Here is a 13,032-nt window from a genome sequence, read left to right on the forward strand (position 1 = left end):
TATACTCCCAGTGGGCTCCATCCTCACCGGGAAAAGGCAGCACCTGACTTTGGTCATGATTTGGTAATTTACAGCAGAAAAAAGTCCAGCAAAAAGAGCAGTGGAAAGAGCAGTGCTGGACTGCCCCCAAAGAGTGATGCAAAGTCTGCCACCCAAAATAAGCACAGAAGATGGTCCCTGCTTCAACCAGCTGATATTTGGCATCCCTCTGCCAGCAGAGAAGCCTGCATGGCCAGGAAATACCTCTTTGGAGGCATTTTCCGGACTACAGGTTTCCAAGTGTGCAAAAGGGAAATTTGTTCTCGAAGAGGTCTCAATTTTCTCCTTCCTATGCTTTGCACAGTATCCCAAGGGTTTGAAACTGGAAGAGAAACATGAAAAGGGAAGTGCCTGTTTTCTCTCCAATCCCTTATTCTATCCACGCATCCCACATCCTTTCCTATTCATTGCTTCTGTGCAGAAAAGAGATTTTGGGAGCACTATAAGATGCTAGAAAGGGAGAGAGCCAGCCCTGTAAACTCCCCACCTGAGGGTGAACAGAGTGGTGACAGTTTTTACTGACAAAAGATTCAGTCAAGACAATCACTGTCCACCCAACTCTTCGCTATTATTGGAAAGGACACACATCCACAGTTAAAGCTATGAAAGACATAAACACCTCTCCTTTGAGAGGCCCTTATTCAAATCTGAACTGGGATGCAATAAATCAGCCCCCACATTCACACAGAAAACCAAAAAAAAAAAAAAAAAAAAGAAGAAAAAAAAATTTAAAAAAATAAAGAAAAGAAAGAAAGAAAGGAAGGAAGGGGAAATTTAGATTAGTCACAAAGAAGTTCCCCCGCCTGCCTCTCTGTGCATAAAGGCACTGGCTTCACTGCACTGCTGCTCCTGGGACGGGAGCTCCCAGCCCTGCTCCCTGCGGCTCCTGCCCTGCTCCCGGCCCTTCCTGGGGCTGGGATGGAACGAGGGGCTGCCATGGAAGGGGGGGCTGGGATGGAAGGGGAGCCAGACTCTGAGGCAGGGGCTGGGGAAAAGCTGGAGTGCCACAGGGAACGGGCAGAGCACGAGTGGAAGCTCTGGCAGGGAGGACAGGTCAGGAACACGCTGCACCTCATCTCTGCCGTGGCTCAGTGGATTTTACTGCTTGCCTGCCTGATTTACCTGGGTGTACATTTTCTGCAGCCCACAAAGGTAAGAACTCTGTTCAACCCTCTGTCTGCTGGCCTGTAAAGCCAGCAATATGGGCTTATTCTCTCTTTTTTTTTTTTTTCTAAGAAAAGAAGAAAGCTTTTAAGTTTATCCCTATCCCTATCCAAATTTTTTAATCCTTCTGTATGATAGTTTATTTTTAAATTTTATTTTATTTTTATTTTAATTGCCTGTCCTCAAAATGACATTCAGTGTTGCTCAGTGCAGGGTTTGGGCACAAGTTTCCAGCCGAGAGACTGTTCCATGAACGTTCTTTTCACTGATCCCTGGGGAAGGGAGGTCTGACTCCCTCCCACTCTTGCCCCTCCCTGCAGTGACTTGTGCGTATTTCCATTTAATTGAATAAGATCAAGTGCGTGAATGACAACCCAATGTGCTCATAAACACCTCCTGAACTTTCAGAGTGTACTAAACGGCAAAAAGATGTGTGAGAGAAAGCAAGTCACCCTTGTGACAGCTCTAGCAAGACCTCCTGACACCTTTGGGTGCTCTCAGCCTGCCCATAAAGCAGGCTTAGGGGAAGTCATCTCCTTCTGTGCCTGCCTGAGGAAGGCTGCTGTGTCCAGAGAGGGTTTTGTGTGCCACAACACCAGAGCAAACAGGACAAATAACAAAAATGCTTGGGGCTCACAATGTTCCAGCACAAGCTGCAGCAAATACACGTTTGCCTCTCTCATGTGCTTGCAGGCTGCTGGATTGTCAACAACCTTTCGCTGCTGCTTCAGAGCTGCTGGTGCAGCAGCGATTTCTCCTCCCACTCCTTCTCCAGGAGCTTTGCACCACTTTAAAGCTTGTTGTGCTTCGTTTTACCCGAGTTCATTCTTTCCTCCCACCCAAGCTCAGCACAGAAGCAAGCCAGGCATGTAACCGTGGCCTCATGCTCCAGGTCCTGTGCTGCTTACTGAAACTTTTGTGCTCTGCACAGTTTTCACTGACTTGAGGGTTACTGTGGCTATTAAACTGCAGAATAACAATCCTGACAACACTGAAAGAGGGCACTTGTCAGTCAGGTCAATCCTCTTCTCCTTCCCCTACTTTGGGAGAGAGAAGTTGCACTGTAAGGCAGCAGAGGAGTGCAAGCAATCAGAGTGCTCAAGGTGCAGAAACCTCTCCCAGGTCACACTCTGGCTGTGCAGCCTCATCTCTCAGCATCTGGTTCTTCTGTAAAAATGCTCCTCTTGCAGAGGAAGATAGCAGGGCCTGGCATTCCAGCCTGGGAGCCTTACAAACCCAAGGGAGCAGCAGCAGGTGGGGGAACACAGTACATGTCTGGAGCTTCCCTTCCTCAGCAAAAATAACTGAGACAGAGTGCTCGAGGGGCAGCAGTGGCAACAGATGAGAAGTCCAGGTCCTGAGAATCACCAAAGGACCTTTTCAGTTTTAAACACTTGGTAACTACAGGGTTAGGACTATTATTTCTATTATTTTAACAGATAACCCTGGTGTCCTGTTTGGAGTGCCCTGCTCTGTGCAGGAGTGGTACATGGGGAGATTTCATTGCAGTGCAATCACAGGGCTCAGCTGGACAATCATGAACTGGCCATTTAAATGTCTCCTGAGGGGCAGCAGCACGGATCTGACTTGACTTTTGGGGCAGTTTAGGGATATTTATGGAAGTAGGGGCACAGCAGCATGAGAGTGGCAGGCTTAGGACTGCTGGCCCATGGGAATGAATGAGTGGCTCTCCATATCCTTGGGAGGAGCCTCCTGCTCTCCAAGGTACAGAGTGTCATGCTAACTTTATTTGCAAGGGAATAACTGTGTTTTTTCACAGAGAGATCATATTTGATTCCTTTCCATTGTCATTGTGGAAACATTGCTCTTAAAAAAAAAAATCCCTCCTGGACTGTTCTGTGAAAACAGAGCATAAATAATGTCATGGGACATCCTCAGTAGTGAGCATCTGCAGCCTAGATTGTACTAACAAAAAGGGACAGTGATCTCATTTCTGTCATGATACCACTTGGAGAACAAACCTCAGCTGAGATTTCCAAATGAGGAAGTTAAAAAAAAGGTCAGTGATAGTCTGCTTTTGCATCTGCAATTCCCACCTCTGCTGGAATTGCCTTCTCTTGCCACACCTTTCCTCTTGCTGGAGACGTAAAATCCCTGATCCTGGTGAGGAGAAGGTACAACCCACTTCCAGAGGACGGTCACCTGCCACCTGTGGGGCAGCTCCACCTGTGACACAGGTAGTGCCCTCAATCAGCCCCCTGAGGTTTGCTTTGTGCGGTCCAAACTTATTCCTGAAACGGGTGGCAGGTGGCATGGCCCTGGACAGTGTCCCAGCCAGGGGGAAGTCCCCTGTTCAGGGATCCAAAACAGGCAGAAAGGAAGGCTCTGTGTGTAAATGGCATGGGGAAACCTGAGGCTGGCAGTAAGAAGCTCCTCCGTGTCCTCAGCCCTCCTGGCACACTTTCCCACGTTGCATTTGGAGGCAGAGCAGAGAAGGAGAGGTCACTCACTTGGCTGGGAGCTCCCAGAGTCCTTCCAGTACCATGGGCACACGGAGTGCTCAGCAGGATGTACCAGCAGGTACCTGTGGGAACCCCCGCCGGGTTCAGGGGTTCTGTGTGGTGGAAAAGTCTCTCCTCCAACCCGTGCTTCCAAAGAAAACTCCGCAGCCTCTTGTTGTTCGGTCTCAGGGCAGTTTATTGCAAGTCTAAAAGATTTTCTTGTCAGGCTGAGGCTGTTTGCTCAGCAGCCCAAGCAGAGGCACACACACACTCCTGACATCCTCTCTGTCTGCTGTCTTCTTCTCTCTCCCCGCCCAGGGCTGCTGCTATCTTTTATATGGTACATTACGTGTTATACGTTTACAGTTTTCCCCCAATACCTACTACCTATGTTACAAGGTGCTTTTCTACTCTAAACCAATCCATGAGTGCCAACATCACCAAGAACATGGAGGTAAGGAAGAAGAAGGAGGAAGAACAGGATCAGGCCCACTTTCCTCCATCTTAGAACCTCTGACCCCCCTGTACAAAGTAACCCCCCCACCCCCGTACAGGTGTTAAAACCCCCCTGTACAATACTAAAAAATTTTCCCCTCTACTTTGTAACTACTTCTACTATACTATCTAACCCTTCGTGACTGCTTGTTCCACCTTCAAAGTTGGTAACTCATTCCATGGCTCAAACTCAAAATCACAGCTGTTTCCAGCTGCCTGCCGGGGTCTAAAATGCTTCTGACCAAGGCCTGGAACCTCCAAAAATGTCTGAGGGACATTTTGAGTTCCAACAGGTACCTGCACAGTGCTTTGAGATCACACACCTGCAAGAGAATCGTGAAACAGGCAGTTTGCATTGGTGGCAGTGGGGTTGATAGAAGTGCCTGACCCAGGCTGTCAGTGTGGAATGCACCCTGCCCATCAGTGGCCAGATCACACAGACTGTGGCAGACCTCGTTTGACCCCAGACATGTGCTAAGTGCTTTGCTCTTGTCTCGTTGAGAAGCTACCTGGAAATCCCGGCTGTGTGAGCCAGGAGAGAAATGCTTGTGCACTCAGCAATAAGATCAAGGCTGAGATTCCAGCTGAGGCGATGGATAGGGACGGCGGTGCCAAGGTGGTGCCAGTTCCACCTACTCACGGGCGATGAAACTTGTGTTTGCCGGGGTGCCCAGCCCCGCGGGCGCGGAGCATCAGCCGTGGCAGCACTAGAGGGTGCCAGAGCAGATCTTTTCCAGCTCCAGCTCCCATCTCAGCCCGGCACGGAGCGCTCCGAGCCTTCCCCTGCCCCGAACCCGCAGTCTGCGCTCCCTCCCTGCGCCTTCCCTGTGCCCCCGAGCCCAGCCCATGGCAGCCAGCCCAGTCCCCATCTCACGGGCGCTCCTCCTCCCTCAGGGAGCCTTTGGCACAGGTAAGGAGAAGAGCACAGAGCGCTGAACCCAAGATTCACTCTTTAATCAGGCAAAAGGCTGCGGTTGTGTAGAGCCTGCAGATTTGGGTCTGCTGTGGTTATGATGAGAGAAAAGTTTGAGATGCCAAGTTCAGATTTAAAAATCCAACGCAGAAGCTTGGTGTTTTGCATATCTGGCCAGTAAGATACACACTTCTATATTTGCATTCACTTTCTCTGTTACATTCATAAATAAAAATCACAGTCACAGAATTATTTAGGCTGGAAGAGACCGTGAAGAAAATCTCTTTCCAACACCTTTGCCATAAGCAGAGAGGGACACCTTGCACTGTCACAGGCTGCTCCAACCCCTTCCAACCTGGCCTTGAGCACTTCCAGGGATGGAGCACCCACAGCTTCTCTGGGCAACTGGTGCCTGTGCCTCACCACCAAAATTAGGAAGAATTTCTTCCTAATATCTAACCTAAACCTTGTTACGGTGAGCTCATGGACACCCCTTTTTCCCCCCTTTCCTAGGGCCTCTGTGACTCTGATCAAGATAACCCCTGGATCCTCCTTCCTGCCCCAACGGGGTTGGCGGAGAGCCAGGAAAGCCCACCCTGTCCAAAACCTATATAGACCCCTAAAACTTCCTGCTCTTTCTCTTTTGCCCCGCTCTCCCATGGACACCACAGAATAAAGAGAGCTGTTCCAACACCCCTGGAGAGGGAACCCCCAGAACCCTTCCCTCTCCTGGTATTCCTCCCCTCAAAGCCCCGTATTCTATTCGGGGGGCTGCGTAGAGGGGGGAAAACTACAGAAATTACAAAACCTGTCATTTTAAAACCATTTCCCGCTCTCTGATCACTCCAAGCCCTTGTCAAAAGTCTCTCTCCAACTCTCCTGTAGCCCCTTTAGGTACTCAAAGGTGCTTTAAGTTCCCCCCAAAGCCTTCTCCTCTCCCCACTGAACAGCCCCAGCTCTCTCAGCCTGCCTTCATAGCAGAGGTGCTCCAGTCCATTTTAAACCCATCCCAGTGCACTGAAGAGCCTCTGAGAGACCCACACATCCAGGGAGAACCTGACCCAAAGTGCAAGGAGCCATAAAGGCAGAGCCGCCTCCCGGTGCCCTGCAGGAGGGTGGGACAGCACACCCGGCTCCCTGCCCTGCCTGTCTGCCAGCTGCCCCACGCCAGGCTCATGCAGAAAAGACTCTGCACCCCAAGGGTCTGATGAAATTTTTTTTGGTGGGGTGGTTTTTTTAAAGTTTTGTGTTAGGAATGAGAGATGGATGGGATTTTTTGTTTGTTTGTTTTTAGGTTATTGTTTATTTTTTATTAGAAGTTTTGTACATTATTTGTATTTTAGATTTAGTATATAAAGAGAAGGTATTAAAAGTTATAAGATATATATAGATTTAAGGCTTTAAAAAGATATTTTAATTAATTTTTAGAAATTTTTATTAATAAGTAATGATTTATTGTTTATGTAATATTTATATTGTGGTTTTTTGAATTAATTATTTTGTGGTTTTAATACTGTAGCAAATGGAGTAGACGAAGAATAAGAAGGAGATTAGATGATGTTTAAAATATTTTATTTAGTTTTTATATTAAAAACTTTGAAGTTTTTTATTTTGTGATAAATTATATTATTATTTATTTTATATATTTGTAGATTTTAATTTATTTTAAAGTTCTGGAAGTTTTCTTTTTAGTGGATGAACGTTAAAAGTAGCGGGTTTTAGGGGGTTCAGATATTTTAGGATATGTAGAGAAATGTTTTTTGTGTTTTTCTTACTGTTTGCTCTGACTCGATGCACACGGAGGGCTCAGCGCTGGGCTGGCAGCCGCACTGCTGGGAACCAGGCTGCAATAATACCTGTGACCATGCTGTCACCTGGAGCCAGACCCCGGGGCTGCTGTGCCCTGCAGGGAACGAGCGGTCCTGGCTGGGAAATAAAAGCAGCAGCAGGGGGTGCCAGCCCTGCCTTAACCAGGATTTACCCGCTTTGTTTTCCAGACCCAGAGTGACAAGGTGCTGTGGACCCACATCCGCTACACAGGTGGGTGTGGGGTGTTGGGTGGGGTCCCCCAGGCTCCCTTGACCACCCCCCAGCGCAGCAGCCGCCACCGTGCCACATCCCACATATATAATTATAATATAACTTATCACAGGGGGAGGGCTCCCCACCCTAGCACAGTCCCCAGGGACCTCCGTGGCATCCTGTGGCCCCTAAAATACCCAAATGGCTCTTATGGGCTCGGTGCCACAGTGATGGCTTCTTCTTCTTCAGGTGCCAGGAGATCTGTCAGGGGAGAGGGGCCAAGCCTGCCCCAGTGCTGCAAGGGGACAAAACGAAACAATTGGGTTTTCCCAGAGCAGAACAAATAACCTGAAAATCTGCGTGGATCCCTGCAGCCCTCACCTATCTCCTAAAACATTCTTTCACTCTGTGAATGAACAAGAAAGGCAGTTTTTGACAATTTACTAAATGCACACGGCACGCTCTTGGCTTTTTCTGAAACAAGTCAATGGTTTCCTCATTTACGAAAAATGTAAATGATTTCCTCAGGGGGAGTGGGTGAGAGCACACACCATATCAGATGTGCTGCTCTGCATGGCAGCTACACTGGAGGTTTGTCTGATGTCACACCTCAGAGATAAAACCAATCAATAAAACTATTAAAATAATACTGAAAATATTGTTGACAGTTTTACTTTCAGTTAGAAGTGTGAGGCAGCAGGGAGTCCAACCTAATAGAAATTCATCTTCTTCAGAGGGAAAGCCTGAGAAATTTGGCCCTAGCCCAGAGGGGCTGTGCTCCCTGCCTGGAGCCCTTCTGGCTGCCCTGGTCCCAGGGGTTTCAGCTGGTGTGCTGAAACCCAGGGGCACAGCAGAGAAACATGGCCAGCACATCCTGGGAACTGTTAGTCTTCATTCCACCAGAATATCGTGCCAAGTTCCAGTTTAATTTCTCCTTTTTTCACTCTGTATTAATTAATTCCTTCTGCTTCTGTCTCTTTGCTGCTCTTTCATCATGTCTTCTGGAAAAAAAAACCAAAAAAAACCATAAAACACAACCAAACCCTAAGACAAGGGATTATGTCTTAGTATTTCCACAGTATCTCCACAGAAAGCACTTTCTGTCTTCCAGCTCTGGATGCTTTTTCTTCATCTTATTTACTGTCTTAATTTTCCTGTTCTTTTTATGAACCTTTTCTTTCTAAACTCACAGTGATGCTTTACTTGCTGTATTTTTCTGTATTTTAAGATACAGAGTAAGAAAACAGTGCATAAATAAAAATCAGGAGGAGCAATCTCTATAAATCATGTGCCAAAAAGAAGCACGGCTTAGTCAAGAGTGGTAATCTGTAAATTTCCATGGGCGATGATGTCTGGCTAGGGTAGATAATATTCTAATATTCTAGCTCTGGTCTGTTGAATTAAGCTTTTTTTTTTTTTTTAGAGATGGGGTTACTGAGAAGTGTTTTAAAAACTTTTATTTTATTTTTAGTCTTATGTGAAGGGTAAGACAATACAGATGTTATAATTTACATTATAATTAGAAGTTAATTATTTCTTAATTACAACATATTATGAGTGTTTATTGGTTTATTAGTTTTTGTTACACTATGTTGTAAATGTTTTAAAGTTAATAATCTAAAATTACTCTGTGGGTTTTACTACAATGTATTTTTCATAGTTTTATTTCTCTTAAGTATTTAGTCTTATTTGTAAGGCTATCTTTTAAAACTTGTTTCTAGTTCTATTTCTCAACGTTTGTCTTATTCTATGGTATTTCTAAGCATTTTTTATTTCAGAGTTTGTATACAGATGTATACTATGTGAGTCGTTTTTTAGGCTTTGAGAATTCCTAACAAATCTATTTCTCACATTGGTCTGCCCTGTTCTCTAGTTTACTTTCCCCTTTTTTTTTTACATTTTTCAATCTTCCCTGCGGTCAGGTGGTGCAAACCAAGCCACTTCCTAGAAGACATTTGTCAGCATGGGATCATCTTTGCTCCCTTCCATTGCAGGTGAAAGCACGGAAGGAGCAGCCGTGAACCTGACCGCGGAGTTCGGGCCCATCCAGGTCAGGAACGGCTCCGTCGTGGTGCCCTGCGACGGCCTGTACCTCGTGTCCCTCAGGAGCTTCATCTACCAGCCCAGGGACGGGGTCAAGCTGAAGCTGACCCTGCAGGTCACACAGAAGACGACCAGAAGTGTCCCGTGGGAGGAGACTGTCCAGGGCAGTGAGAGCAGGGTGAACCTCAGCACAGTGCTCTACCTGTTCGAGCAGGACAGCATCACGCTGTGGACCAGCTCCCACGCCAACATCTCGGACCTGACCTTTAGCCTGGTGTTAGTAGGTGAGAACAAGTCCTAGCTGCAGGAGCTGGAGTACGAAGAGCAGCAGGGAAAGCACAGCCTTCCCCACCGAGCTGTAGGTTTTGTACTTGTCCAGGCAGACTGCTCTAGAACCCCTCGTGGGGCTGTGGAGGGCCTGGGTGGGAGTGCAGATGAACCACAGGTTTTATATAGTGCATGCAGGATTCGCCTCTTTGGAGCTCTCTGCAGCTGATTTGCTGCCCAGGATGGATCTTTCCAACCCTGGGGAAAGGGATGCGTGAAGCTCTTTTGAGAAGAACAGAAATGAAAGCCAAAGAAAGTCACCCAAGCTTAGCTCATATTCAGAGAAACCCCGGGTTTCCCTATTTACTTGACAGTATCTGTATATAGTAGAAATGTGTTGTGTTTTTTCTCAAATAAAAGTCTGGTGAGTCAGGAAGACACCTCAAGTGTCTTGAAGCCACTTGGAGCAGGAAGAGCACAAATCTGCCCAGCAAGATGGAAAACAGGGAAGAGGCAGCCTGAAATGCCTTTGGAGTGAGCCAGAAAAAGGCTGTGTGAGAGGGAAGGGCCGTGAGAGAAGGTGGTGCTTGGAAATGAGCTGACAGGACCGCACCGGGCAGCAGGAGCACTGACTGTGGAGTTTTGGGGAGAGCCTTTGAGAGCGGAGCCCCACTGGATGATCCAGCTGTCTGCAGATCACTGATGCCTGTGCCCATCTGCTGGGACATTCAGGGCCTCAGAGGAAAACCTCCTTCAAGCACACACACACTGGCTTGACCCAAAAGTGATCCAGGCACATAAAAAGTTGGGCAAACTTGTGGTGAGCTCTCTCTAATGGACCAAGGGGAAGCTGCAGGTCTGTGCAGCCTCTGCTCAGGGAGGACTCGGATGGTTCTCGTGCCTGCCCTTGGCTTTGTCCCACAGGTGTGACCAGAGATTCCCAGGCACAGCTGCCTGCTGCTGCAGTCAGACCTGTCTCAGTGACTCTCCTGCCTGCTCTGCCTGCAGCTGCTGGAGACAGGTCCTGCCCATGCTGCAGGCAGCCCCTGACCCCAGCACAGCCAGCAGCTGGGGCGGTTTTGCTTGCAGCAAGGCAGATTTTAACTACCTGTCAGTTTTTGACTTTGTGTCTCCCAAGGAACTCCATCGACATTTCAGCATGTCACTGCTGGCTGCACGCTCCAAAGTCTTTTGTTAGAAGTATTTATGTATTTAAGTGATGGGCATAAGAATGTTACATCAGATTGCTTAGAAACCCTGGGAAGGGTTCAGAGCAGATTGCCAGCACCAAACTCCTCTTTGAAGATGCTCCCAATGCTCTGGGCTGTTCCTGCTTTGCAGACACCCAGACCTGGACTGATGCACTCATGGCTGAGCACTCCAGCAGGCTCAGGTGCTGCAGGCAACTAAGGACATCCTCCAGGCCTTGGAGAGTTTTCCTGGGCTTTAGGCTAAGGAGCTTCCCTACCTGGCCAGGCTGGAGCCTCAGGGGAAACTGGCTGAAGCTTTTCTCCCCTCATCTGAGAAGCTGTGGCTGACTTGCACCTACAGGATGCTCATCATTAAGAGATATTTTGGGCTTTAAACTCTGGCCATGCTCACCACCAGTGGACTGAAGGAAGCTGCACCCTGCCCCGAAGCTGGGGATTGTCACTCCCCAGCAGAAGTGAGAACGTGTTTCTCTTCCTAAAAAATAATACATTTTTCCTTTGTAGTATTTGGGCTTGTAGTGTCCCTTGGAGGCGGGGGCTGTGGGAGAAGGAGGTTGGAAGTGACTGGTGAATGATACATTCAGTGTTTGAGCAGACATTTTCAATGGTATGGAAACTGTATGACATTTTCACATACTTCCTTTTTTTATAGTTCAGCTTTTGTTTCAGCTCTCCATGAGGGTGTGCAGGGCTGGTTCTTCCCAGCGTGTGCTGACACTGGGCAGGCCGTGCCTGTGGTGTGTGCAGGGGTGCACAGGACAGCAAGAAAGATGAAGCCTTTCTCTGAAGAGAGCACAAATGGATTTGTTGTTTGGAAGGCTGCACCTTTTTTTCTTGTTTAGAGTAGGAGAGGACATTTCACTCACTGATCCCACTGCACTTCCAGGCTGAACTGGACCGATCTGCATCTATACATATACCTGCACTTGTCTTGAAATAAAGGTTGAAACAATTCAACTCCTGCCATTGATTACTTGATGGACTGACTACCCTCATCAGAAAGTTTCCATGCCCTCAGCTTTTGTTTGCACCCAGAGACCCCTTTCTTCCACCAGGTTCACAGTCTCTTTGATACGAGAAACATCAATATTTGTTGTTGTAGGAGCTCACAGATGGTGCTAGAATCCCACCTGACAGCTCTGTTCAGCCAGGCCAGTGCACCCAGGGCTTAGGCCACCCCTTGAAGCCGGGCATGTGGAAGTGCAAGGCTGGACCAGGCAGTTTCTGGAGACAATCCCTGATTACAGAGGGGCAGCACATTCTTTTTCGTGTGCTTACAGTCACAGAAAGGAGATCTCGTGGTGTGTCCTCTGTGATGGATGGGTAGTGCGAGGATTGACTCTCACAATTATCATGTATATTGACAAATATCATGTATATATGGTAAGAAAAATTGTATAGATTTATAGTTATGTTTTACCCCCCCATGTTACCAAGGGACATCTGGGGTTGGGACATCTGGGAGGGTTGGCTTGTCACTATGGTGACATCTGACCTCCAATCAGGATTTAAGGAGGCAAAACTCCACCACTGGACAGAGGAGAAGGAGATGGACAGAACTTTGGGAGGGGCAAAAGGGTTAAAAGGTAAAACCTCCATTGTGTGGTTGAGCACATGGTGGGAAAATCCTCTGCTCCCAACGCTGTAACGTTTTCTCTATTCAGTCTTCTGTTGTATTTTTGATAAGGTTTAATAAACCTTTCTAAATTTCTGAAAGTGAGTAGCACTTTCTCACACCTCTCTTTCCACGAGGCCATTTCACAGGACACAGCCATCAGCTGGGTCATTACTGACCCCTGGGTGTCCAGGCAGCCTCTCCCACTGCTGTGGTTTTGTCTGACCCATGCTGCTGCACAGGCTACAGAGGTGGCCACGGTGTTCTCATTCTCCTTCTCCTTTCCCATCTCTCCTGGCTCACGTTAAGGATGACAGAGCTGCTGTGAGAGCCATGGCCACCCCTGGGGTGGAGCTGGCCTTGCTGCTCCCAGCGGAGAAGGAGCCACGCAGAGCAGAATGGGATGGAGGCCGCTTCTCCTTACACAAATCATATTGGGAAACAGTCACAGGCCATTCACACCAGTGTGCAGATGACCTCATTTTCTGCCACATATGGTTATCAGTAATAATGGTTGAGCCTGTGGTTTTTCAGACACCATTTACATTTCATCAGCCAGCCTGAGTCACAGCTATTGCCCGTCAGCTTCACTAGAGAGAAGGAGAAAGCCAAAGTGCAAAGTGCAGCTGGCTGGTGCTGCTGTAGAGCCAGCCCTGTCCAGCTCAGGCAGCAGAAAACACAGGAATTTCATTTCCTTATTCAACAATCAAAATACAAAAGTATGACACAGACTCAAGCAGCCTCCTGCAGTACCTAGTTGGGAAGGTTTGACTTATGGTGAGACTTTTCTCAGCAACATCT

The 13,032-nt window shown here is 47.7% G+C and overlaps 1 protein-coding gene across 1 annotated transcript; it reads left to right on the forward strand.

Moving 5' to 3' along the window:
• The first annotated feature begins 858 nt into the window (after positions 1-858).
• Positions 859-11,573, forward strand: TNFSF4 (TNF superfamily member 4). The gene is made up of 3 exons (XM_072932977.1): positions 859-1,191; positions 7,077-7,113; positions 9,090-11,573. The coding sequence occupies exons 1-3, from the start codon at positions 958-960 to the stop codon at positions 9,437-9,439; spliced, it is 621 nt and encodes a 206-aa protein (XP_072789078.1). The 5' UTR covers positions 859-957; the 3' UTR covers positions 9,440-11,573.
• Positions 11,574-13,032: the final 1,459 nt, after the last annotated feature.

Source organism: Taeniopygia guttata, chromosome 8, assembly GCF_048771995.1.
Source record: "Taeniopygia guttata chromosome 8, bTaeGut7.mat, whole genome shotgun sequence".
NCBI lineage: Eukaryota > Metazoa > Chordata > Aves > Passeriformes > Estrildidae > Taeniopygia > Taeniopygia guttata.